The sequence below is a fragment of the Pipistrellus hanaki genome (genome assembly GCF_964339955.1).
Source record: "Pipistrellus hanaki genome assembly, chromosome: 7".
NCBI classification, from domain to species: Eukaryota; Metazoa; Chordata; class Mammalia; order Chiroptera; family Vespertilionidae; genus Pipistrellus; species Pipistrellus hanaki.
Genome location: NC_140509.1, coordinates 8,196,544 through 8,223,576, shown reverse-complemented (window position 1 = coordinate 8,223,576; position 27,033 = coordinate 8,196,544). Strand labels below are relative to the sequence as shown.

Sequence of the window (27,033 nt, the reverse complement as noted above, 5' to 3'; positions counted from 1 at the left end):
CGGTAGTGCTCACTAGGTGGTGACCCGTCTGTACGATTACAAAGCCCCTCCTCCTCACCAGCTCATGGAAGAGCACAGGTCTCCTGCAAGGACGTGGGATGGGGAGGAAGTGCCCCTGAGTTCCCTGCCTCTCTGGTTCTGGCCTGTGGGCTCAGAAGATTCTTTCTGAGCTCCCTGGGGTCAGGCCTCCAAAGAATGGCCTGGGAAGGAAGGCCTGGCTGACCCCTCCTCAGACATGCTCAGGAGGGAGTCTCAGACCCCTTCTCGCCCTGGGGTCTAAACCTCCTGCTCTCTGTCAGCTCCGGCCCAGGCCCAGATCGTCCACGCGGGCCAGGCGTGTGTGGTGAAAGAGGACAACATCAGCGAGCGCGTCTACACCATCCGGGAGGGCGACACCCTGGTGCTGCAGTGCCTCGTCACCGGGCACCCTCGGCCCCAGGTAGGCCCCCATCCAGCCTGTGCGGCCCCTTCTCCCTCCCCACCCCTACCCCCACCCCTACCTCACCCTCACTTACTCCCACCCCCACTCTGGGATTGCAGCTTGAGGAGCCGAAGCAGGGGACTAGGGGTGACAGTGGCAAATACACAGAAGATGGGAGATGGGGCTGGGGAGGCAGCTGGAGAATGACCTCCCTGGGGGAAGGACTGGAGGCTGCGGGCTTATTCCCCTGAACACACTGAGGGCCAAGGGGAAACACCGAGTGTCGGTTATTCGATTCCAGCCCATCCCTCGTGTCTGTGAGCAGAGGCACCCTCAGAGGCACCGTCAGCCCCTGTTAGAGGCCAGGGTGCCAAGCGCCAGGGGAGGGGCTTTCTCCAGGGCTTTCTCGTTGGCTCATCACAACCATTGTTTTTCCTGCTACTTGGGCTCCAACCTGGGCTCATGTTTGGAGACTGAGGTTCAGGGAGGTTAGGTAAACTCCCAAGGCCACACAGCTCCGGGGCAGGTGGATGCAGAATTCGAATGCAGAGCCAGTGTTCTCTGCCGCTGGGCACCCCTCCTCCCAGGGCATCGTCTTTGGATCGGGGACGCCAGGAATTACTAGCAACATTGAATACAATCTCTACTTTCGGGGGCTTCTGGCAGACAAGCCCTACACTCTGGAGATTAAAAGACGCAAAGCAATTAGAAAGCAACAGATGCCGGCAATCTGGAAATGCCAGGTGAATCCTGCCCCAGCCCAGCGGAATGGTTCAGACAGGAAGCCGAGGCTGGTTATCGCTGAGAGCTGCTGGGGGGGAGGGGAGGGGGGAGGACGGGGGCTGGAGGGAGGGGTGCAATTTGCCGGTGAGCTGCCGTGACCTTTAAGAGCAGCAGAAAAGGTTTCGATTGGATCCTAGAAGGAGAGTGAAATGCGAAATCCCTTTTTCAGAACAATTTCGGGAACGGGTGCTTTCGTAGGCTGGGCCTTGAGGCGAGCAGATGGCCAAGGAAACCCCCCAAGGCTCCTCCTGACACCACGACGGCTGCTTGCTCCTCCTCAGGGGCGTGTGCAGAGGCGAGAGCAGCGCTGCCAGCCCGCGGGCCGGCGCTGTGTCAGGTGTGACGATTAGGGACGGTTCTCCCTGACGCCAGGGAGGCAGCTGGGCCTCCTCTCCCTGAGGCTGCACGAGCCATCTGTGGGGTCCCCTGTGTCTGCGTCATCTGCGGCTGCGGCTGTATGGGCGAGCCTCCGTTTTTCTGTCTCCATCCCCGGTTTCATTGTTTGTCCTGCTGCCTGGGCTCCACCCCCTGGGCCCCTGTTGGACTCTGTCCCACCTCATTCCCCACAGACAGCCCGCCTCTGAGGCCTTCCTTTTTATGCCCATGCCTGGGTCTCCTCCTCTCTGCTCCTCATTGCTCCGCGAGGCCAGACTTCCAGTCCTGTCCTTGGTCCCCTGCAGTGGATTCTGCCTGGCCTCCCATTCTCCCAAGTCTCCCCCTCCAGCCCATTCCTGCACCCTGACCCCGATCCTCATCCTCCAGCCAGCTACGCCCTAGCATCGCCCAGCTCAGAAACCTTCGGGGGCTCCCTGTGGCCAACCAGACTCAGCCCAGGCTCCTGGGGGTAGAATCGAAGACCTCCCACAGTCCGGGCCCCCGCCTTTCCTGCCTCAGCTCCCACAGGCATCCTCCTCACACCCTGAGTTCCAGTCATACATCCGCCTCATTCCTGTTTTAACCACTGCGGCTCACAGGTCATCTCCTGAAGCGCCTTCCGATCCTCCCCTTTTCACTCATTTCACGACGGCAAGTGTTTACTGAGTACCTGCTGTGTGCCACGCTATGGGGCACAGGGTACAGCCAGGGTCCTGCTGTCCGGGAGCATCTGGTCTCCTAGGGGAGCAGCCCCATCTCATGGCCCACCGTGTGGGGGACTGCGCGGGCAGGGCACTCTCCACTCAGATGTCAAGAGAGGGAACCCCTCGGGCCAACAGGCAGAAGGAATCCATAGCGAGGGTGCTGAGCAGAAGCTGAAGGACCTGGTTCCTGGAGGGCGGGGAGCACCCGGACCTCAGGGGAGTAGGGTTCACGCAACTCGGAGGGGGCGTGAGTGGAGGCCACAGGGCCGTCCATGGCTGGGAGCTGGAGCTGGACTCCGTCTAACGCTGGAAGCTCACACGAGGGGCACCGCCTATCAGTGGAGATCAGAGACCTCTGGCCCACAGCCCAGCTCCAGTTTCTTGGGTGATCCTTGATCGTGTCCCATCCTCTAAGGCAATGTTAACATGGCCATTTATTGAGTGACTCACATACACTGAGTGGCCAGATTATTATGATCTCTGAACACATAACAATCTGGTCACTCAGTGTATATCCGAGATAATAAAAGGCTAAAATGCAAATTGTCCCCTCAACCAGGAGTCTGACCAGTAGGCAGGCCGTACAACCGTCTATGTCCCCTCCCCTTGGCCAGGCTGACTGGACCCCACCCATGCATGAATTCATGCACGGGACCTCTAATACACACACACACACACACACACACATACACACACACACACACACACACACACACACTGAGTGGCCAGATTATAATGCATTTAGAGATCCTAATAATCTGGCCACTCAGTGGATACCAGGCCCCACACCTAGGTGCTTTACACACTTTATTTCTGAACATCACAACAACCCTGCAGAGTGGGTATTATGCTACGTGATATAGTTACCTATATGTGCTCCAAAATTAGGGGCTTAAAACAACAAGCACTATTGTCTCCTGGGTTCTGTGGCATAGGCATGGCGCAGTGGCTGCGGTGGCTGGCACTGGCTCCGGGTCTCTCACCGGCTGTCGTCATTAGAGGCCTGACTGGGGCTGGCACACCCCCTTCCAGGCCACTCCCAGGTGCTGACCCGAGGCTCCCTTCCTCCCTGTGGGTCTCTCCATAAGGGGGCTCATGACATGACAGCTGGCTTTTTCCAGAGCTAGAAAGCAACCAAGTCTTCCATACCCTGATCTTGGAAGTGACGTACCATCATCACTCCTGCCCTATTCCGTGGTCACACAGACTATCCCTGGTACTGAGTGGGAGGGGCCTACAGAAAGCTGTGAATCCCAGGAGGCAGGCATCATTCCAGGCCATGGTGGACACTGGCTACCACCTGGCCCTCTTGCACTGTACTGCCCCGGTCACCCCAGGAGGGCGACAGTATTCTCCATCCTACAGATGAGGAAAGGCAGGCAGGAGAGGTTGGGTGACCACATATCCATGCTCCAAGCACTGCACATACTGCCTTCTTTAAAGCCGTATCCATCTCACCCCGGGTGCCCCAGGCTCTCTGCTGCCACGTCCTACCTTGCCTGCACATTCCCTCAGGCCTGTTTGGGTTGGTTTCCTAGGCCACTTGTAAGCTTATGAAAAACCACGGGACTGGAGGGGAGACACATTGCAGGGTTCAGCCTGGAGCCCCTACCCTCAGTGCGGAGTCTGCAGCTGTCCCTCCCCTCCCCGCCTGTCCAGGTGCGGTGGACCAAGACCGCCGGGAGCGCGTCCGACAAGTTCCAGGAGACGTCCGTGTTCAACGAGACCCTGCGCATCGAGCGCATCGCGCGCACGCAGGGCGGCCGCTACTACTGCAAGGCCGAGAACGGCGTGGGCGTGCCGGCCATCAAGTCCATCCGCGTGGACGTGCAGTGTGAGCTGGCCGCTTCCCGCCCGTCCTGGCCCCGCCCTGTCCATCCTGGAATCCGAGACCCCTCCAGGGGCTCAGGCTGGGAAGGAGGATGGGGGTGGAAGACAGTAGACACCTCCTCTCGTCCCTGCTAGAGAGGGAATCCCTGCAGCTTCCCACGGTTCCTCCGGTGTGTGCTGCGCTATGCCACTCACACTTTCCCGTCTGCAATCCCTTATGGATCTCGCAACATCCCTGCAAGAGGGCGAGACGGGTTGGAGTATACCCATCCCACAGATGGAGAAACTGAGGTACCAAGGGCTCATGACGTGTTCAGGGCCATAGGTCTCTTCGTTACGGTCCAGCGCCCTTCCCACACACCCCATGCCTTTGCTTTTGGCCCAGGGCAGCTCTGAAATGTCCTTCCCCCACCACAGGCAGGAGCAAGCACCCCTCAGTCCTCGCTGCCTGAATGGGAAGCCCCCAGTCCCTACCTGCCTCCGTGGATATTCCCTTAAACCCAAGAGGCTATCTCCCAGCTTGCCACCCGCCTCTGTGCCTATCCAGGCTGACCCAGGTACCCAGCACCTGTGGGGCCAGGCCCAAGGGCCTGGCTTATACAATCTTTATATATATATTATTGATTTTTTTACAGAGAGGAAGAGAGAGGGATAGAGAGTTGGAAACATCGATGAGAGAGATACATCGATCAGCTGCCTCCTGCACACCTCCCACAGGGGATATGCCCGCAACCAAGGTAAATGCCCTTGACAGGAATCAAACCTGGGACCTTTCAGTCCGCAGGCCGACGCTCTATCCACTGAGCCAAACCGGTTTTGGCTGGCTTATACAATCTTAATGTCTACAATGAACTTACCCGTTAAAGACACCTCACACTCCCCCAGTGGAGCACGATAGAGTGGTGAGCAGCGGAACCCCAGGTCCTATCTTCTGTCCCCCATCAGCCACCCAGGGGCGGCCTGTGGGATGGAGGGTCATTTCTCGAGTTATTGGTGCTGGCAGGGCTGGCAGGCACGCCCTGGACTTCATCACTGCCCCCCCCCCCTGCCCGTGGCCTTCGCAATGACGTTTATCTCAGTGGACTGCGGGGGAGGACAGCAGGCTGGGATGTGAAGGATGAATGCCTGTGGGATGATGATGCCTCCGGTTCACAATCCTGGTTGCACCTTAGAATCTGTGGGGGATCCTTTTTTAAAAAATGCTGATGTCTGGGTCCTGCTCTCAGAGATTCTGATGTAATTGACTGGGGGTGGAGCCCTGACATTAGGATTTTTTTCTTAATTGAGGATTAACCTACAGGCGATAGAGTGCACTAGTCACAAATGTATAAGTGAATGAATTCTTACATGTGTATGTACCTGTGCACACACCACCCTGTTCAAGAGAACCTCCAGGAACTGGAACGTTCCCTCATACCCCCGCCGCCAGCAATCTTCTTAGGGGCAATCACTCTTCTGATTTCTGACACCGTTAATGAGCTCTTCCAGGCATCGGTATTAAAGAGGAAATCTCCATGCGATTCTATTGTGCAAACAGGGGAGAGAACCGCCAATCTAGTCCAATTTACTACTGAGGGAACTGGCAGGGAGGGACTTAGGCAGGCCTCGCTACAAATTAATAGCTAGCCTGGGATTTGAACCAGGGTTTCCTCATTTCCAGGCTGCATCTGCTTCCTCCATCCCATGCTGGGAGGGTGAAGACAGACAGCCCCTGTTCCGGTCCTAGGGAGGGAGGGACAGTTGGACAAGCCCAGTCCCCTGGTTCTCAAGGTTGGTCAAGTGTGCAGGGCCGGGAGTGCATCTGGCTTTCCGGAAGCATCCTAGAGGGTGGCTCAGCGTTTGCTGAGGGCCGTTAGGAGCCCAAGCCCGCCGCCTCGGGGTCACCCCGTCCTGACTCCCCTGGGGCCGTGTCCTTGCAGACCTGGACGAGCCGGTGCTGACGGTGCACCAGACGGTGAGCGACGTCCGGGGCAACTTCTACCAGGAGAAGACGGTGTTCCTGCGCTGCACCGTCAACTCCAACCCGCCCGCCCGCTTCATCTGGAAGCGCGGCTCCGACACCCTGTCCCACAGCCAGGACAACGGCGTGGACATCTACGAGCCCCTCTACACTCAGGTCAGGATGGCCGCCGCTGGCCCGGCCGCCTCAGGGCTCCCCCTGCCCTTCCTCCTGCACCCAGCCAGGGAGGGGCAGAGGCCGAGGCCTCGCCGTCTGCGGTTCTTGGGACTGCCCTGGCTGGAGCAGGATGTCCTGACGTCAGACGCTATGGGGCAGGCGAAATCGGGACGAGAGCTCAGGGAACAGTGATGGGGACAGGAGAGTCCTCGGGGCAGCAAGTCCTTCTGGAACCTTGCCAGTTAGGAGAGGCGCCCCCTAGAGGCAGGCGAGTCATCCCCTCCTGCTGCTGGCTGTCGGAGTGTTGGAACCCTTTGGGCAGACACAGCAGGATTCGGGGGGCAGAGAGATGACTCCACTGCCCATAGGCCCCCTACAGTCCCCAGAAATGGGGATGAAGCAATGCCCCCAGGGAGGGTTTCTGCGGTGGCTGCCGTGGGGCTAGCTCCGTATCTGTGAGAGCAGGGCTCCCTCCTCACTCGTCCGTTTTCCAAAGTGGAGACACGGAGGCCTGGGCCTGGCCAGTGTGCACCGGGGCAGTCTCAGACCCAGGAAACCCAAGGTCTGGAGAGGGCCCCCCTCAGGCTCCCTGGGGTAAACGGAGTGGAGATGGGGAAGGATAGGAACCTCCGTTAGTTAGCCCCCGGTACTGGGTAATGTGAGGGACCCGGGAGACCCGAGCAGACCCCTCACTCCAGTGGCCCCCTGCTGCCCAGGGGGAGACCAAGGTCCTGAAGCTGAAGAACCTTCGGCCCCAGGATTACGCCAGCTACACCTGCCAGGTGTCTGTACGCAACGTGTGTGGCATCCCGGACAAGGCCATCACTTTCCGGCTCACCAACACCACGGGTACAGGCACTCCCCGCCCCACCCTGGCCCCCTGAGCCGACTCCCCGCCCGGAGACAGTGCCTCGCCCCGTACAGGACTCTGGGCACATCCCTGCTCCCCTCCGCCTTCTCCCCTTCCTTTCTCCTCCCTGTCCTTCCCCAGCCCCGTGGTTTTCCTAGCTCCTGTATCCCCACGCCCAGCCTTGCCTCCCAGCCCCCTAAGACCCCGCCTCCTTGTCCTCTTAGCGCCACCAGCCCTGAAGCTGTCTGTGAATGAAACTCTGGTGGTGAACCCTGGGGAGAACGTGACGGTGCAGTGTCTGCTGACAGGCGGTGACCCCCTGCCCCAGCTGCAGTGGTCCCATGGGCCCGGCCCGCTGCCCCTGGGGGCCCTGGCCCAGGGTGGCATCCTCAGCATCCCTTCAGTGCAGGCCCTGGACTCCGGCTACTACAACTGCACAGCCACCAACAACGTGGGCAACCCCGCCAAGAAGACCGTCAACCTGCTGGTGCGATGTACGTGGCTCCGGAGGGGGGGGCACTCAGGCAGACAGGGTCCCTGTCCTCCGGGAAGGACCGATGAAGTGGGAGAGGGGCCTGTCAGCCTCCTCTTGGTAGGTGATATATGCTGAGAAGGCATGTTCCAGGCTTCTATTTCCCTGCAGATAACAGGGTTACATTTTGTGTAAAGTTTTATTTACAAATTACAATCTACATTTCTAAATATAAACTCAACTGTCTGAGAGGTAGGGAGGACTAGTATTGAGTACCTACTTTTTTTTTTTAGATTGGGAAACAGGCTGCAAAAAGCTAAGGATGGACTTCCAGTCTTTAGGAGAAATTTCCTGATGTTCTTTTTGTAACTGGTCTCCACATGGTTCACTGAGTTATAGTGAAAATAACACATTTCCACGTACCTCGTGTGTAAATATTTGCTAGCAAAGCATGTTAGTGAGTCTGAAGATACTTATTAAATGGAAAAATGATACAAAACTTGGAGTATGATCTAAAGAAGTACAAACACTTTCCTTACTAAACCTCCGCCTCAGTAGTTAGCAGTAGCTGCTTGGTGTGATCTTGATTTTGCTTCAAGGGGGAACTTTAAATTCTTCTTGTGTAGCTTTAGGTTATTTTATTTTTTTAAAAAGACACCGCTGTTACCAGCTCTTTAGCACTTAAAAGTAAAATATAGCTTCTGCCAAATTCGACGGAGTCTTCTGAAGAAACGAACACTTTTTGTTGATGATCTTTCACTGACCACTATCTGACTCTCCTCATGTGAAGAAGTTAAGCCTCTATTACTTTTTACTCAATCAGAGCAAGAAAAAAACAGCCAGATTGTGACTGTCTGATGACTACTTTCCCCTTCGATGGTACTTTTCCCATCAGAAGATTCTTTTCTCCACCTGTTTACATTTGGCCTTTACAACCTGAGTTGATGAGATCTCAATTTACATCCAATACTTATGGCCACTTCTTTTGTTAAAATATATTTGTATTGATTTCAGAGAGGAAGGGATAGAGAGAGAGAGGGAAATAACAATGCTGAGAGAGAATCATTGATCAGCTACCTCCTGCATGCCCCACACTGGTGATCAAACCCACAACCCAGGTGTGTGCTCTGAATGAGAATCAAACCATGACTTCCTGGCCAGGCCCTTATGGTCACTTCCCCTGGTGACATACAGCTTGCTTTGCCCAACCCAGCAAAGGAAGGGTACCAGTGGCTGTGGAATCAGTGTCCTGTCAAATTAGCATCCAATAGTAAGAGTCACGTCTAACTCTTGCATTACATCAAACAATATTTAGATTTTAAAAGAGGCCAGACCCTTTGCTTTGTAAACTCTGAGCTTTAATGTAACTGCATGTAAAATTATTCTATATGGCTCTTATTATAACCATTACAATAACTTGCTGAAAAGAGTTAAATAGCCCCCAAGAGTAAAATGTTCAGATTAAAATCTCCCCTCAATTTCCCTCAGTCCCACTGTCTAGGTAGAACCACTATTGCATGCTATTGCATCCTTACAAAGTTAGTGTTTTGTTCATTCAGGGTTTCAAACAAGAACACAAATAAGTAGCGTGGTGGTTAAGAGCACGGGCTCTGAGTTAAACTATCTGAGCCTCGGTTCACTCCTTGGAAAGCAGGGACACTAATGTGCCTCCCTCACAGGCCGCGGGAAGATTTACATGAGTCAGCCTGTGTAAAGTGCGTGGAACAGTGCCTCTCACCAAGTGTGTGTTCAGCAACAGTGACTCTAATGATTACAAACCCACTGTTCTACAGCGAGCTTTTTTAAACTCTTAAAAACACATCTCAACAAGTAGGACAATTTCCAAGCAAAATGATGGTTTCGTGTGGCGGTGGCGGTGGTGGGAGGGTGTCTCTCTCAACCTGCAGGAGGGCCACTTTGAGGGCAGGCGCTGGGGCTGGGTAGGAGTGGGACACTGACCCTGGCTTTGGGCCAGCCCCAGCCAACCTGCCCTCCCCATCCGCCTGCAGCCATGAAGAATGCCACATTCCAGATCACCCCGGACGTGATCAAAGAAAGCGAGAACATTCAGCTGGGCCAGGACCTGAAGCTCTCGTGCCACGTGGACGCAGTGCCCCAGGAGAAGGTGACCTACCAGTGGTTCAAGAACGGCAAGCCGGCACGCATGTCCAAGCGGCTGCTGGTGACCCGAAACGACCCTGAGTTGCCTGCCGTCACGAGCAGCCTAGAGCTCATTGACCTGCACTTCAGCGACTACGGCACCTACCTGTGTGTGGCCTCCTTCCCGGGAGCACCTGTGCCCGACCTGAGCGTGGAAGTCAACATCTCCTCCGAGACAGGTGGGCGGCCAGAGGGGCAGCGGGAGGTGTGAGGGAGCTGGAGAGGCCCACAGGGGGGGAGGGAGGGGTGCAGCAGCTTGGGAAAGGGAGGCAGAGTGGAAAGATTGCATTTGTTCATGCCACACACAGTGAACAAGCACCTGTTATATGCCAGGCACCGTGGTAGGTGCTGGGGTTGAGAGGTGGGCAAAACAGACTCTGCCCTCATTGAACTAAGTAGGGAGGCAAGCGTTTTTTCAGATAGTCCCATATATGAACATGCCAAAGCGTTGGCTAAGGTAAATAAAGTCTTTGGTCTGAGACCTGAGGAGGGGTGGGCTTTTGCTAGGCAAAGGAGAGCAAGGGAGGGTGGAAGAGACAGGCAGGCTGAGGCATCAGCAAACAGCGGCCCTGAGGCAGGGCGGGGCGGGGCGGTCTGGAGAACCAGCAGGGAGAGTGTGGCTGGGGGCGGGAGTGAATGAGCGGAGGGGCCCGCGGGGCCAGATTACACAGGGGCTCTGGGTGTCTGTTCCAGTAACAGGAAATAACAATAATGAAATAATAGTGGCTAACGCTTACGGAGTGCTTACTATGTGTCCTGATGGTTTTATGTTTATGTTACTCGCCTTCATGATTTTCCTTATGGGACAGAGAGTTGAACGTCAGTTTTTAGAGGCGAAGAAACAGGCTCAGAGCTTCCCTGAAGAAGTCCCTGCCGGTGGCTCAGTTGTTTGGAGTGCTGTCCTGTACACCAAAGGGTTAAAGATTCAATTCCTGGTCAGGGCACATACTTAGGTTGCTGGTTTGATCCCTGGTCAGTGCATACATGGGAGGTAACCGATGGGTGTGTCTCTCTCACATCGATGTTTCTCTCTCTCCCTTCTTTTCTTTAAACGTATCCTCGGAGGAGGACTAAAAATTAAACTTACCTAAGGCAACATAAAGTGACACAGTAGTATGTGATGGAGCCAGACAATCTGCCTTCAGAGCCTGACTCTGCCAGCCCTGAGGAGTGTAGTAGTTAAGAGCCTGCACTTTGAGGACAGGCGTTAGGAAGGGGTGGCTTTGGAGAGGGTTTCTGGAATCTCATTTCCGTCCCCGGCGCATTGCGCCGAGGAGCTGGCTGGCTTCGGCTAAGCCTCTTGCACTCTCTGGGTCTCTGTTTCTCCTTCATGAGACGCTGGATGAGACAGCCTGGGTGGCCCTTCCACCTGGACATCTGCACAGGGAGAGGGGTCAGGAAAGGCTTCCGGAGCGGGGCTTTATGAATGGGCCAGGCCTCCACAGGTTCCGCAGATTTATTTCGCCAATCATTGTGTGCCAGCCCTGGGTGAGGAGCTGGGGACCCAGACACGAACGCCACAGCCCGTCTCAGAGCCCGCTGCCTAGCTGGGAGAGACATCTGTTGGGGTAACGCAGGAATTGGAAGGGCAAACCTTAGAAAGGAGCTAAAGGTAGGGTCTGCAGAGCATCCTGGGGGCATGGGAGGAGTCCCAGGCGGCCAGGCATGCCAGGGAGGAGCCATGCTCCATGTGAGCATTTGCGGGGGCGGGGGGGGGGGGGCGTGCGGAGGAGGGGGAGAGTCGAGGGATGGAGAAGAGGGATGGGGAACCCCCGTGGTGTATGAGACTTGGCTTGTCAGGGAGTGTATTCCTTATAAGTGGGCCCCGCAGCTGGGACACAGGACAGGAGAGGAAGGATGAGGCTGGGGTGGCAAAGGCCAGAGCACAGGGCCTCCCTTACAGCCGGGAGTTTGAGCTTTAACCTGAGGGCAGTGCAGCCTCCCAGGCCCTTAGTGTGTGGGGTGAGGAAGCGTTGGGAGCTGGGATGCTTTATAAACGGGAAATCAATGGCTCACAGGGCCATTTCCTCCATTTGGTTCAAAAGCCTAATTAAGGCATGGAAGTTGTTTTTTTGTTTTGTTTTTAATCCTTACCCGAGACTAATTTTTTTTTTAATTTTTTTTTTTTTTTTTTTTTTTTTTACTGATTTTAGAGAGAGAAGGGAGAGGGAGAGAAACATTGATTGGTTGTCTCCCATATGTACCCCTATAGGGGACAGAACCAGAAACCTGGGTATGTGCCCTCACACGGAATTGAATGTGACCTTTGGGACAATCCTCCAACCAGCAGAGCCACCCAGCCAGGGCGAGGCCTGGGAGCTTTCTAAGGGCCCGTGGAAACAGTGTAGTCCTGGAAATAGAAATTAATTGGCGCCAACATACAAAGAGAAAGCTGCAAAATTAAAGCCAGTAAATGTATAAATGTTTATAGAGTGTAAATTATGCTAACTAGATAACTGGATCTCAGCATGCCTTGTAGAGTTATTTGCAATTTATATTTAATGTAGGACATTTTAATTCGTTTGATATGATGCGGGATGGGACCCATGGAACTCTTTAAAAGCCCCTCCATTTGGGCATTATGCTGCGTGGGATTAGGTTTGGCTGTGAGTAACAGGAAAACTCTTAATAAAAGTGGCTCGAACAAGTTAGCTGTGCATTCCTTCTTCAAGCAGAAGTGAGCAGTCCAGGCTGGAATAGCGGCTCTGCTGCACCCTGTCCCCGGGCGTGTCCCCCCCCCCCCCACTCCTGCCGCCTCCCCCACAGGGGCAGCGCCAGCTGCAGCCACCGGCCTGCATTCCAGCCTGCAGGCAGGGGGAGGAGGGTGGCGGGACTCCCCCTTTTTGGAGACACTTGCTTTCCGTCAAATCCGGCTGGCCGGAATTCAGTCTCCCGGCAGCCACAGGCAGGCTGGGAGATAGTGTTTATTCTGGCCCTTGTCCTGCTAAAGCCCAGATGTTGGGGATACAGACTAGCCTTCGGTGGTAACACCCCAGAAAGAAGGTGGCAGCTTTAACTAGTGCAGGACCAGCGGGCAGGAGAGAGGAGATTGAGGGAGATTTTACTGGAATCGTTTAAAAGGTGGACTCCCCAAAACCGAGTGATGTTGGGGTAAGGGAAAAGAAGGAATAGGCCGGGACGATTAGCTCTTTTTCTGAGTTGGGAGAGACTCGGGAGAGACCCAGGAGGTGAGAGGATTTGTGGAGGTGAGCATGACTGGGGAATAACAGATCTGGGGTCGCCTGGGATGGGGAAGGGAGAGTCGCCCCTAGGGAGAGGGAAGCAGAAGCCCCAGTGGGAGGCCAGTTGGGGGGGACCTACCGCTCACCGGCTCCTCCACCCTCCAGTGCCCCCCACCATCAGCGTGCCCAAAGGCAGGGCCGTCGTGACCGTGCGCGAGGGCTCGCCCGCCGAGCTGCAGTGCGAGGTGCGGGGCAAGCCGCGGCCGCCCGTGCTCTGGTCCCGCGTGGACAAGGAGGCGGCGCTGCTGCCCTCGGGGCTGCCGGTGGAGGAGACCCCAGACGGGAAGCTGCGGCTGGAGCGCGTGAGCCGCGACATGAGCGGGACCTACCGCTGCCAGACGGCCCGCTACAACGGCTTCAACGTGCGCCCCCGCGAGGCCCAGGTGCAGCTGAACGTGCAGTGTGAGTCTCTTGTCCCCGCGGGCACCTCCCGAGCTGCCCCTCCGGTCCCCGCCTGGCCTGTCCCCTCTTCCCCCCTTCACCGCCCAGTCCTCCAACGCCCCCACCTACTCTGTTACCCCTAAGCCTTCCACACCTGGACACAGTTTTATAAATAGGGAAACGAGTGATGGAGAGGTCACAGCTCATGAGGGGCGGGGCGGGCTGGGATGTGAACCAGGTCACGGGCTCCAGGAACCAGATTCCAAATCCCGGCCTTAGGCTGCATCTCACGCCCTGGGGGTGCGGGGCCATGTGAGGCATGAACAGAACCTTAGTGGGACGCGTGGCTGGAAGGAACGGCCAGAGGGCGTGGGCCTCTGCAGGTCGGGGAGATGAGCGCGTGGTTATTGCAGAAAGTGTGTAGCGAACGCATGTCCGCCCGAGTTCTTCCAGGCTGGGGGCACGGGAGGGAGAAGGGGCGAGTGCATCGCCTCGCCCAGGGCCGCCCTCAGCCCCCCTCGGCCGCGCTGACCGCCCCGCTCCGCCCCCAGTCCCCCCGGAGGTGGAGCCCGGCTCCCAGGACGTGCGCCAGGCGCTGGGCCGGCCGGTGCTCCTGCGCTGCTCGCTCCTCCGCGGCAGCCCGCAGCGCATCGCCTCGGCCGTGTGGCGCTTCAAGGGGCAGCTGCTGCCGCCGCCGCCGCCCGCCGCCCCCGGCGCCGGGGAGCCCTCCGACCACTCCGAGCTGCGCCTCGACGCCGTCACCCGCGACAGCAGCGGCAGCTACGAGTGCAGCGTCTCCAACGACGTGGGCTCGGCCGTCTGCCTCTTCCAGGTCTCCGGTGAGCGCCCGCAGGTCCCGCCCGACCCGCCCAGCCCACCCGGCCCTCAGGTCCCGCCCGACCCCGCTCAGCCCACCCGGCCGGCCCCGCCGCGCCCCCGCCTCCCTGCACCGCGTCTGGGCCCCGCCTTCCCGAGACCCGCCCACGCCCGGCCTCCGCCCCGCCCATCTCCCCGAATCCCCCAGCACCTCCTCTTACAGGCCGGCCCCCAACTCCCGCCCACTCTTGGTCCGGGCGTCCCCTATCAGGGTCCGCACATGCCTGTTGGGGGCCCCGCCTGTTTCATTCAGTTCCGGCCCTGGACCCTGACAGCCTTGCCCTCTCAGGCCCCGTCTCTTTCTGAGAGCTCCCTGGCCACGCCCACACCGCCAGTAGGCTCCGCCCACACAAGACATAGGCCACACCCCTTCCCGCCTTGTCCAGGCTCCGCTCCCCTTTCCAATTGTTTCCCAAGAGGGTACCTCCAGCCCCGCCCACCCCGGGTTTAGACCCCCCCTCCCCCCATCAGGCCCTGGGCCACGCACAGCTCTGGCGTCTCGGTTCTTCGTCCTTGTTCCCAGAGGCGGGGTGGGGCTGGGCGTGGGGAACCTACTCTTTTCCTGACCGCAGGCCCAAAGTGGGGGGCCTGAGCTGCAGCTTAAGGGGGGAGAAGTCGCCCCTCAGCGGTGTCTCTAGAACCTCGTGGGTGGTGCGAGGCCAGCCCAGCGTTCCAGGCCCCCGGGAGCCCAGAAACCCCTCTCAGCCCCCTCTCCTCATCTCCATTCCCGGGTGGGCTGACGGGGCTGCAGGTGGGAGTGGTAGAGTCAGAAAGGGTGGAGGCCTTGGTGAGGGGTGAGGAGAACCGGAAGGGCCTGGCGGGGTTGGGTCCTCCCCCCCGTCTCCGCCGCTGGGGAGAATTGGTTCCCCGTCCCCAGTTCTGTCTGTCCCTCTTCCACCAACGCCCAGCTCTCCCAGCAGCCCGGACTGGCTGGGTGCCCCTTTAGCTCTTGTTTGGATCCCCTCACTCAGCGGCAGGGGGCTAACACGGCCACCTCCCCAGCCCCCCAGCCAGAGGCCCCTGTGACATTTCCCACCTCCTCCCCTCTCCCCTGTTCTCCCACACTTTCCCTGTCTCCCCACCATCTCTCTCCTCCTCTTCCTTCTACCTCAACGCCGTGGCCCTTCTCTTCCCATCTTCGCCCCAACCCTCTCCCCCGTGTCTTCTCTAATATTGCCGCTCTGTCTTTACCATGACCTTGCCACTGCATTCTCACCGTTTTCAATCTCCCTTTTCTCCACCTCCCACCTCCCCCCACCCACCCTCATCCTCCCCAAACCCCTCTTTTCCCTTCTCTCCTCTCCTCACAATATTCTCTTTGTCTCCCCATCTCACCTCTCTGTCCCACCCTGTCCTCTCTCCCCCTCCCACGCCTCCTCTCTGTCTCTCCCCATTCCCCACCCTCCATGGCCCCGTGCCCCCCTCCCCGCCCTCTCAGCCAAAGCCTACAGCCCGGAGTTTTACTTCGACACCCCCAACCCCACCCGCAGCCACAAGCTGTCCAAGAACTACTCCTACGTGCTGCAGTGGACCCAGAGGGAGCCTGAGGCCGTGGACCCCGTGCTCAACTACAGACTCAGCGTCCGCCAGGTGGGCCAGCGGCGGGGGGGGGGGGGGGGGGGGGGCCGGGTCCGCTGACCCCGAGGTGCTCATGGAGCCCGGGAGAGGGGGTGGCGATGGGGCTGGGCCACACTGACCCTGCGTACAGACAGGTCTTCAGGGCCAGGGAGGAAGTGCTCTGGACACAGTAGCGGGAGCTCGAGGTGCTGGGGACTGACCCCTCTGCACCCACGCTCTGGGCACAGCCCTGAGGCCTGGGCAGGGGTCCACGGAGGGGGAGGGGGCAGAGCCAGCTCTGCTCCTGAGACTCAGAATTTATTCTTACATCAGAAGCTTCAGGTAAAATTATAATATCCTACCTCATAGGATCATTATTTTGAGGATTACTAGGTGAGTTGGTCATCGCAAGGCATGGAGTGCCTCGCACACGTTCAAGTGTTCAGTAGGTGTTGCTGTTATTTGTTACTAAGACGGCCCTGGGAGGTGGGCTTGAGGGGTGAGTGCTCTGTTCCCCAGATGAGGGATCTGAGGGCCCCGCTTCCTAGCGCTTTGCTCTTTCTACTCCTTGACCCTGACCCCAAAGTCACACCAGGGCCCCGGGCCGGTGCTCTGGGGGCGGGCACGGCCTGCCTAGCAGCGTGGGAACTCCTGTGTCCGCAGCTGAACCAGCACAGCGCCATGGTGAAGGCCATCCCTGTGCGGCGTGTGGAGAAGGGGCAGCTGCTGGAGTACATGCTGACCGACCTCCGCGTGCCCCACAGCTACGAGGTCCGCCTCACGCCCTACACCACCTATGGGGCCGGCGACATGGCCTCCCGCATCATCCACTACACAGAGCGTAGGTGCTGGGGGGGGGGGGTGGGAAGGGCAGTGTCCTTCCTCTGGTGTCCAGGGGATCCCCTCCCGCTTCCCACACGGCCCCTGAGCGTGGGCCTCACCACCATGCTGTGTCCTGCCTGACTCTGGCGCCCAGTCCTGGCCCCGGGGACCCTGCCCCTGGTCCGAAGCTCGGGCCCCTCTGCACAGTCCCACTCGGTTCTGACCTGTCTGTCTTGCTTGCTTTCTCAGCTATCAACTCTCCCAGCCTGTCAGGTGAGACACTCCCACCCACTTTTCCTTCTCCGAGGGACACCAAAGCACCCCGGTGTGGGCCCGAAGAAGTACTCAGAGAGAAAATGGGGTGGAGGCGAGAGGCTGGAAGGAGAAGCAGAAGGGAGCAGGGCTGGGCTCGGAGGGTTTGCACCCAGGATTTATCCTGGGCCTTAAAGGAGGGGGATATGGGTGGAGTTGGGGAACATCTCTAACTCAGGACCTTTCCTCCTCACTGTCCCCAAAAGAAAGTCCAGGCTAACCCTTGTCCCTGTTCTCTGGGGCAGGTGTCCTTAACCCGAGACCCCACAGGATCTGTGTACGGAATGTAGGGGGCCTGGAAGGGCACACACTCCTTTTCCCCCCCAGCTTCTAGCAGGCACGTCACACCCTCTCCGGTGGTGAATGCAGGCAGCCACGCTCGGTAGTGTGGCCCCTACCTGGGACTGTCCCCACAAGTCTGAGGTCTGCACATCAGTCACCTCAAGTTGTTGCAGCCTCTCTCCATATCAGTTACGCCCAGGAGCCTTTCAAAACCGCAGCCGTTATTAGACCGAACACCGGGTCTCCTGACTTAATTAGACAATGAGGAAGCGCACTTACTGTAACACAAGTTTGTTTAGAAACATGTTAACACTCTCGGTATAACTGACTTTCCGTTTGTGCATCTAAAATTGTTACTCCGAGATGGGGTCCTTGGACTTCTCTGGCCGCCAGGAGGGTCCGGGTGGCACAGAAGGTTAAGGAGTCCTGGTCTGGGCAGTTAGCCAGGGCCCTGTTGGCAGGGAGGCAGAGCAGGAGCAGAGGACCCAGGAGGCTGACCCTCTGTGTCTTGCCCCCTCTCCCCGCCCCGTGCAGACAACACCTGCCACTTCGAGGATGAGAAGATCTGTGGCTACACCCAGGACCTGACAGACAACTTTGACTGGACCCGGCAGAACGCCCTAACCCAGAACCCCAAGCGCTCTCCCAACACCGGTCCCCCCACTGACGTCAGCGGCACCCCTGAGGGTGAGGCCATGGCCTGCTGCTAGGAATGAGGACTGCGTGAGGGGTCTAGCCTCAGGGAGCCCAGTCTAATGGGGGAGCCCCAGCTCCGCCCTCAGGGAGCCCCAGTCTGAGGGGACACAGCCCTGTCCTCAGGGAGCCCCAGTCTGAGGGGACACGGCCCTGTCCTCAGGGAGCCCCAGTCTGAGGGGACACAGCCCTGTCCTCAGGGAGCCCCAGTCTGAGGGGACACGGCCCTGTCCTCAGGGAGCCCCAGTCTGAGGGGACACGGCCCTGTCCTCAGGGAGCCCCAGTCTGAGGGGACACAGCCCTGTCCTCAGGGAGCCCCAGTCTGAGGGGGACACAGCCCTGTCCTCAGGGAGCCCCAGTCTAATGGGGAAGACACAGCCCTGTCCTCAGGGAGCCCCAGTCTGAGGGGACACGGCCCTGTCCTCAGGGAGCCCCAGTCTGAGGGGACACGGCCCTGTCCTCAGGGAGCCCCAGTCTGAGGGGGACACAGCCCTGTCCTCAGGGAGCCCCAGTCTGAGGGGACACAGCCCTGTCCTCAGGGAGCCCCAGTCTGAGGGGACACAGCCCTGTCCTCAGGGAGCCCCAGTCTGAGGGGACACAGCCCTGTCCTCAGGGAGCCCCAGTCTGAGGGGACACAGCCCTGTCCTCAGGGAGCCCCAGTCTGAGGGGACACAGCCCTGTCCTCAGGGAGCCCCAGTCTAATGGGGAAGACACAGCCCTGTCCTCAGGGAGCCCCAGTCTGAGGGGACACGGCCCTGTCCTCAGGGAGCCCCAGTCTGAGGGGACACAGCCTGTCCTGAGGGGGCCCCGATCTGAGGGACTCTCAGCCTGTCCTTACGGAGGATCAGGAAGAAGAGCTTCAGAAAGGCTAAGGACTGGCCTACACCCCGGTGTGAGAGGCTGGGGGACGGGCGGTCTGGGAAAGGGGCTTGTAGCTGAGACCATGGCAGAGAAGGAGTCGGGTGGTGAGAGGCCTGGTGAGGAGGCTGTGGGCGTCTCCCCTCCCCCACAGGCTACTACATGTTCATCGAGACTTCGAGGCCCCGGGAGCTGGGGGACCGGGCGCGGCTGGTGAGTCCCCTGTACAACGCCAGCGCCAAGTTCTACTGCGTCTCCTTCTTCTACCACATGTACGGGAAGCACATCGGTGAGTCAGGAGCCAGGAGTCCGCCCTGCGTGTTGGGGCTTGTGGGGGAGAGGGGGTCCCCAGGGGCCTAGGAACTGCCACTTGGGGCCTGCACTTCCCCATGTGGATGAATCCCAGATCCTCGGAGGGTTGTGAGCAGAATCTGCACAAATGGGGGTCCAGAGCCAGCTCGTGTGGGGTTTTGAGGTGCTCAGGCTGCCTGAGTCTGGGGGGAAATGGCTCCAGCAGGATGAGGCGGGGTCACCAGGGGGTGGAGGAAACAGCTAAGAGGTCGCTTTACAGAGTGCCTGCCAGGTGCCACGGGGCATCCCGGGTGCTTGGCATCTGTGGTCTCATCGCCCCTCACAGCCGCCTGGGGAGGGAGGTGCCAGCGAGGACAGGCACCCACCCGGCACCCCACACCCGTCTGACTCCCCCAGTCCCCAGACCCAGGGCTGGGAGGGGCTCTGTGTGGAATGGACAGTTTAAAGAATTTTATGTGTTTGCTTGTTTCCTTACTTATGGGAAAGGCAACATATTCTCTGTGGGTCAGAAGGCACAAAAGGTGCATGGTGAGAGTCCCCGCATCCCAGTCCTCCGGCTCCCTGTAGCCACCCCAAAGGCAATCGTGCTGGCTGTTTGGGGAAATCCGCAGGAATACTGTTCGATACAGGAGCGGCACACATTTATTGCCCCTCCCCCCAGTTTCACACTGTTCCGAGCCTTGTTTTCCCTCTGAACTGTGTGTCGCAGTGGCCCTGCCTGGCCAGGCCACAGGACACTTTGTTTTCCAAGGCTGCCCACAGAGGAGAGACTTTAAGCAAGTGCAGACCTAAAGGCTCACTACGGAGAGGTCTCCACAGCCGCATGCCGGCCCAAGCTGGCCTGGCGAACTGGAATGGGCCAGGGTGGAGGGCTCTTGTACCCTGGGCCCCAGACCATCCGCACAGACCAGTTTGCCCATGGCTGGCTCTGGGCTTTGTGGGAACCCTCCTTTGGGATAGGTTGGGGGGAGGGGGTGCTGACCAGGCCTGCCTTCTCTGTGGTGGGTGGAGGGGGTGAAGTGGGGGGGGGGGCGCTGACCAGGGCTGCCTGCTCGGCCCAGCCCTCTTGTTTCCATTTGCTTCCCAGCTGGAGTAACCATTGAAACCAATTCTGCTTTGCCCAAGTCTCTCCCAGCTTTATAGTGAAAGTCTCACATCACAGGAAAACCCAGAGAGATGGCCATTTTATCCCCAGCTGAGGAGGGGCCCTGGGACCCACTGCCAAGGGGAGCAGCATGCTGGGTGCAGTAGGGCCCGGAAAACCAGGCCTTGGGAGCTGGGATGCCAGGTGTGGACAGCAAGTCTGGGCTCCAGAACTTGTCCGTGTTCCCCAGGAGGAGGGACAAACTGTCAGGGAAGCCTCCGAAGGCAGATTTGATTCTAGCTGAAAAGACCCTGTATGGCCGAAACCGGTTTGGCTCAGTGGTAGAGCGTCAGTCTGCGGACGGAAGGGTCCCCGGTTCGATTCCGGTCAAGGGCATGCACATTGGTTGCGGGCACATCCCCAGTAGGGGGTGTGCAGGAGGCAGCTGGTCGGTTTCTCTCTCATTGACGTTTCTGGCTCTCTATCCCTCTCCCTTCCTCTCTGTAAAAAAAAAAAAAAAAAAAAAAAAAAAAAAAAAAAAATATATATATATATATATATATATATATATATATATATATATATATATATATATATAAAAGACCCTGTATGCCTCATATGTGCCCAGCAAGAGGGGGCTGCCCTGTCCCTGGACAGGCAGACTGTCCGCAGGGGTGCTGTGGAGGGGACCCCTGTCCATGCCATGCGGCTCCCTGTCTCTGTCCCCTCCCCCTCCCTCTCCCCCAGGCCTCCCATAGCTGCTTCTCTGACTCATTTTCTCCTGCTCTTCCTCTGGCGACCACGTGGGCTGAGCACATGGGTCTCCTTGTGTTTCTTTAAATATTCAAGGCAGGTCCCTGCCTTAGAAGCCTTTGCTTATGATGCCCCCCTGGCCTGGAACCTTCTCCCGGTCCCCTCATGCAGGTCTCCTCAGAGAGGTCCCTCTGCCAGGTCTGCATTCCCGCCCTGAGTTATTTTCTTTCCAACGCTTGCTACTAAGAGAGCACGCACCGCAGGGTCCTTGTCTTGTCCACGGGCGTACCTCTGGGGCCTGGAACGGTGCCTGGAACATCGTGGTGCTCGATTGGCTGAATGAATGATAAGCCCGAGGTCACTTCGAATCCTGAGATCCCATGGAAGTCCTGATGATGGTTGTGGAAAATTCTCACATTTAATTCTTGAGAACCAACAGCAATGGGATGCGGGCTTCCCCTCAGGGAGTCACAGGGAAGGAAGATGGGAACCCCAGTCACTGCCACACCCCCGCGCAGAGGGCGGGCCGGGCCTGGGAGCTGCAGCTTAAGGCCTCAGAGCTCCCGGGAGGCGTAGAGAACTCCCGGCTAACACCTAGGAAGACTTCTGGGAGGAGGTGACCATTCAGAGAAACCCTGAAGCACAGGAAGGATGTGGCTGGCCTCGCTGCTAGGGGAACGTGGCAGGGAAGGGCATCTCCGCAGTGGGAGCAGCAGGGCTGAGAAGCTGGAGCAGGCCCAGGCTCCCGCACGCCGGTCCATGTGGCTGAGGAACACGGGGGAGAGCGCAGGGAGCAGGCCCGCCCTTAGGCATTTGAAGGTCGTGGGCTCTGGCCGGCACCTGCGAATTCCACCAGGAAGCCCCTGAGCAGGAGATCTTGGAGCTGATGGGGGCAGAAATTCCATTTTTGTTTGAACAGTGAGAAGTGGGGTTCCCCTATTAGTGCCGTTGGGACAGTGTGGTGCAGGAGGAAGAAAAGGTATGAATGAGGCTGGACCCCAAGTGGGATGGGAACGGGGGTAGATCTCCAGGAAGGGGGAGAGAAAGAGGTCCCCTTGGGACTGGTGGGGAGCCCGGAAGGCACTGGGGCATGAGCCTGCTGAAGTCAGCGTGGCACCTCCTGGCCACTGGTGGCAGCCCTAACCTGGCCCCATCTGCTGGCGAGGGTCCCCTGTCCAGGCCTGAATCTGCTGGTCCCTCCTCTGCCCTCCCCTCCCACCCTACCTGGCAGCTCTAGGCACCAGCTGTCCCAGACCTTGTGTTTCCAGGGCTCTTTGGTCCAAGCCAACTCCTTTCACCCCAGCAGGTAACATGTGGTGGCTTTCCCCGACAGGAGGGCTCTCTATCTGGTGTCACAGATGGTGTGGCTTTGTCTGTGGGCAGCTCTATGGAAATGCCAGCCACCAGGCACCGCCCAAGTCCATTCCTCTTCCCTCTCTGCCAGGCCTTTTATGTCACTGGGGCTCAGGGCAGGCTGGGAGAGCCAGGGAAGGGCGCCACATGGCCTCGTGCTCTTAGCCGAGCCATGGCCCTCCTCCCCTGCCCCCAGCACCTCCGGAGCTCCAGGCCTGTGGCTGTGGGCAGATGGACTCAGTACCCACATACTAGTGCCTCCAAAACTTTACTTCCACTCTTCACCACAGCTGTGTGGCATATCCTACATAATTAAGAGGTAATATGCAAATTAACCTTCATGCTCTCACAAGATGGCTGCATATGACCAGGCTGGCAGGGAGGTTAGTGAGGTACGACCAAACGACTGGACAGCAGGCTGCGTGGGGCAATCGGGCCAGTGGGAGGGGGCAGTTGGGGGCGACCAGACCAGCAGGGGTGAGAGGGGCAGTAAGAGGCGACCAGGCTGGTGGCAGCCCGGGGGGGGGGGGGGGGAGGGGGATCAGTTAGGGGCAATTAGGCCAGCGGGCAGCAGTTGGGGGAACCAGGCAGTCAGGGAGGGGGTAGTTGGGGGTGACCTGACTGGCAGTGGGGGGCAGTTAGGGATCACCAGGCAGGCAGGCAGGTGAGTGATTAGGAGCCAGAGGTCCAGGATTGTGAGAGGGATGTCTGACTGTCAGTTTAGGGATCGGGCCTAAACCAACAGTCAGACCTTCCCCAAGGGGTCCGGAATTGGAGAGGGTGCAGGCTGGGCTGAGTGCCCCACCCCACACACACACACGAATTTCGTGCACCTGGTACTAGTATATTAGTTTCTCTTTAAACCAAGTCATTCCCTTTTTCTTAGCATGATTACTATTAGAAATCGTGGATTCAAAGGGCTAGCTTTATCCACCTCTTAAAACATATATAAGTATTAAAATTGTAGTTTGTTGCTGTACCTCCAGAAATCATCCTGTGTATCATGGGCATGCGTTGAGTGTTTTGGAATCCGGCTGTGAGTGCAGGCATGGGCCATCACCCTGGGACAGTTCTCTGTCGAGAGGGCAGAGGGTGCAGAGCAGAGGGTGGTGTGTGTGTGTGTGTGTGTGTGTGTGTGTGTGTGTGTGTCGAGGTGGGGAATTAGCTGATCGGGAAGGAAGGGGAGAAATGAAAGAACATTTGCAGGTTGTCCTGATGAACTGCACTCTTTCCTGTGTTAGTCCCGCCACCCGGCACCCGGGAGAATGGGACATGGAAGCAGTCAGTGTGTGGTGGGAGAAAGGCCCGTCCAGCGGGGGCTGTGCTGTGCCCTGTGGTGTGGGCGGGGGGTGCCCTTGTCCAGACCTCACCGGCCCCCTCTCCACGCCCACCACAGGCTCCCTCAACCTCCTGGTCCGGTCTCGGAACAAAGGGGCCCTGGACACGCACGCGTGGTCCCTCAGTGGCAATAAGGGTAACGTGTGGCAGCAGGCCCACGTGCCCATCAACCCCAGTGGGCCCTTCCAGGTGAGTCTGCCGGCCCCAGGCGCTCCCAGGCGCTCCCAGCCCCTGGACGGTGCTCTGGGCGGGAATCCCTTCGGAAGGAAGGCCCGGGTTGCTCCCGGGAGCACTGGGAGCCGATGCGGAAAGCAGCCGGGTGTGGGGATGGCGGATCCCAAGGCCATGAGGGAGGGATGGCGGCAGTCTGTCATGCATAACCTCCCTAACCTCTGCTCCCTGCTCTCTGACCCCACCCCAGATTATTTTTGAGGGGATTCGAGGCTCGGGCTACCTGGGAGATATCGCCATAGATGATGTCACACTGAAGAAGGGAGAGTGTCCCCGGAAGCAGATAGATCCCAATAAAGGTGAAGACGGAAGCGGGGGGGGGGGGGGGGGTGTGGATCTGGGGGAGGCTTTGGGGGTGGGCACCTGTGTCAGGGGGAGGAGAGTCTCTGTCTGAATGGGGGGTTCGGAGTGGCTGGGGGACAGCTGTGTGCGTCAGTGACGAGGCACACGGCCTCAGGCTGCGGCCGGGCTCAGGCTGTGGGGTGTGTGGGACCGTTAGACCAGACGCTGCCCTCCTGTGAGTGCCTGGCTGTCTTCGTACCAACCACAGTGCCTCCTGTGCTTCTGTCTTCCTATATCTCCATGAGCGAGGGTCCAGATGTGAACGTGGGCTCACCCCGGGGCCAGATGTTTGCCATCAGTGCAACTCAGGTTTATTGAGCGATTACTATGTACCAGGCAAGATACCAAAACCTGTATGTGCGTGAGCTCACTCAGTCCTCAAAACAGTCCTCTGGGGTGGCTCTTCCTGTTAGACTCATTTTACAGACGAGAAAACTGAGGCCCACCGAGGTCCAGTGAACTTCCGTGTCTTAGCCACAGAGCCAGGATCCGGACCCCCTCGGGCTGTGTTAACTCCCACCCCACACACCTCAAGTCCGTGCTGATGTGTGTCTATGTGCATGGAGGGCAGTGTCCGCTTCGGGTCCCCAGAGAGAGGGGGCAAAGGAACGGGCCCTCCCCCAGCCGCCCGCCCGCCCGCCCGCCTGCTCGTCCCTGGCCCTCGGACTGACGGGTGCCCGCTGTCTCCCTCTCTCCTGTCACAGTGGTGGTGATGCCGGGCAGTGGAGTGCCCCACCAGCCCCGCCCGCAGCTCTGGGGGCCCGTGGCCATCTTCCTCTTGGCGCTGCAGAGATGATGAGAGCTGCGTGGCCCCCCACCCCGCCCCTGGCACACCAAAGTGTCTGCATCGTACCAAAGACTGACCTCTGCCAGCCGGGGTGCCCGGGCAGGGGCGGCCCACAGGGAGGGGCCTTCGCCGGCTGCGGGGATGAGCAGAGAACAAGGACAGAGGCCCCGTTGAGGCCCTGCAGACGCGCACACTCACGCCCACACTCACACAGATATATTAAAGCACAAGTTTCTATCCGACCTGCCAGCCAGCACCTTCTTTACCGCAGAGGCGGGACTCACCGGATGGTGTCGGCGCCACGCAGCCTTGTCCTGGCTGCACCTGCGGGTGTCTGCCCTCACCCTGTCTCTGACTTCAGGCTGAGCTCCAACCGTGGCTTTACCAGGAAGGGAGTGGGCACAGGAGCCCTGCCTTGCCCGGACTCTGGGACTCCCTGGGCGGGGGGGGGGGGGGGGGGGGGGGCGCTGGGTTCAGTAAAAGGGGTCTGGGAGGGGGCTCTGCAAAGTCCGGTGCAGAGGACAAGGGAGGTGAGACCCTGCTGCTTGCAGCTCTGTTCCCTGGGCAAAGGCCAGAAGGTGGAGACCCCAGGCCCCTGTATCCCCCCTCCCTCCAGTGCTCCGTTTGAAGGGACCCAGCAAGGGGTTCTTGGGCCTGGCAGTTTGAAGATTGACACCCGCCCCTCTCCCACTACCTCCACCCCTGCCCTGAAGAATCTGGATTCCTGAGCGCTCAGTCCCCGCCCAGCAGGCTGGCCTCACCTCACCCAGCTGCATCTCCGAGGCCAGGCCCTACTGGGGTGAGGCTTGACTCTGAAAAGGGCGGAGAAGTCCTGCTTTCACGATTTTGCGTCGCCGTGTCGGACACTGACCTTGGCCGTGGAGTGGAGCCTGCCTTTCTTCTGGACTTGGCGTGAGGGGTTGCCCTGGACGGGAGGGTGTGTAGGGTGGCCGCCCCTGCCTTCCTCCCCTGGGCGCACGTCCTGTGGGCTGTTGGCCAGGGCCGGTGAAGGAGGAGGGCCTGGCAGGCTGGGGCGGGGCGGGGGTGGGGGGCGGTTGCTGGTCATCCTGTTCCCCGGGCACTGAGCTCAGGCCCCAGCCGGGAAAGGGCTCCGGTCCTTGGGCCCCGGGTCGGAGCCCGAGTTGGGCGTAAAGGGATCTGGACCCTTCCTCAGCATCACTCCTGAGGCCCCTTCCAGGATGAGTTCACGCATGGGTGCATGTGGCCACGTGTCTCTGGGTGTGCGTGTGTGTGCGCACGTGTGTGGGCCCGTGTGTCTGTGTGGCACTGTGGGTACACTTCTGGGCACGAGTGTGTGCACGTATGGGTCTGTGTGTGAGGCCGGGTCTGCACCTCCCCCCCGTGAGGGCCTGTGTGCGTGCCCATCTTCAGAGTGACAGGACCGCTGTGGGGTGTTAGCCACCTGGACCGCTCTAGCCCTGTCTGTGGTCTCCTGCTGCCCGCCATCGCCTGAGTCTGCCTTTCACCTTCTGAACGACGTGAAGCTTACAAACCACCCTGTGGGACGCGACACCGTGGACAGGGCTCCTCCCGGAGTGCTGGTGGGGCAGCTGCTGGGAAGAGGCCGCGATGCCAGGGGCAGCGGGAACCGAGGCAAAGGCTGCCGTCCCACCGCTCCGCCAGGCCTGTTACCATCACCACCCACAGCTGGTGGGCGCCGGGCCGGGGCTGGAGCAGGGTCTCCTGATACCCAACCAGCCGGGCTGCCTCCCTGGCCCCTGAGGCCTCCGTCCGACTTGAGTGGCTCCAGGTTCCCAGAACACTCTTCCATCACGCCTTCAGGCATTGTTCCTGAGTGGTCCCATCTGCGCAGGGTCTGTGGTCCCCACTAGACTGTGAGCTTCTCCTCTGAGCCCTCCAGACCCTCCCACCCCATTCCAGCCTCCGGCCGGCACGCTGGGCCTGCCCCAGAAAGCCTCAGCGGGCATTGCCCAGCGGACGGAATATACCAACAGAGCCTCCTGCCCTGGCGGCAGGTCCGAGCCAGCGGAGTCTGAGGAAGCTGCTGAGTCCACCCGGGGTCCTGATTGCACTGGACTGGCACGCAGCCTGGCATCGGAAGTGCTTGAGTGCTCCTC

At 59.0% G+C, this 27,033-nt stretch overlaps 1 protein-coding gene across 2 annotated transcripts in view; it reads left to right on the top strand.

The window, feature by feature from the left end:
* The window catches only part of MDGA1 (MAM domain containing glycosylphosphatidylinositol anchor 1), a 52,880-nt gene extending 27,704 nt beyond the window's left edge, over window positions 1-25,176 (top strand). Inside the window, exons 2-17 of one of the 2 annotated variants that reach the window (XM_084889524.1) lie at window positions 300-439; window positions 3,943-4,117; window positions 6,033-6,229; window positions 6,946-7,078; window positions 7,304-7,573; window positions 9,561-9,890; window positions 13,059-13,355; window positions 13,886-14,173; window positions 15,649-15,800; window positions 16,431-16,608; window positions 16,839-16,862; window positions 17,718-17,870; window positions 18,889-19,023; window positions 23,633-23,763; window positions 23,996-24,104; window positions 24,852-25,176. In XM_084889524.1, the coding sequence (XP_084745650.1) occupies window positions 300-439; window positions 3,943-4,117; window positions 6,033-6,229; window positions 6,946-7,078; window positions 7,304-7,573; window positions 9,561-9,890; window positions 13,059-13,355; window positions 13,886-14,173; window positions 15,649-15,800; window positions 16,431-16,608; window positions 16,839-16,862; window positions 17,718-17,870; window positions 18,889-19,023; window positions 23,633-23,763; window positions 23,996-24,104; window positions 24,852-24,943 (2,804 nt within the window). In that variant the 3' untranslated portion in view covers window positions 24,944-25,176. The remainder of the gene's footprint in view (window positions 1-299; window positions 440-3,942; window positions 4,118-6,032; window positions 6,230-6,945; window positions 7,079-7,303; window positions 7,574-9,560; window positions 9,891-13,058; window positions 13,356-13,885; window positions 14,174-15,648; window positions 15,801-16,430; window positions 16,609-16,838; window positions 16,863-17,717; window positions 17,871-18,888; window positions 19,024-23,632; window positions 23,764-23,995; window positions 24,105-24,851) is intronic. The other variant, XM_084889525.1, reaches the window with a different exon arrangement.
* Window positions 25,177-27,033: the final 1,857 nt, after the last annotated feature.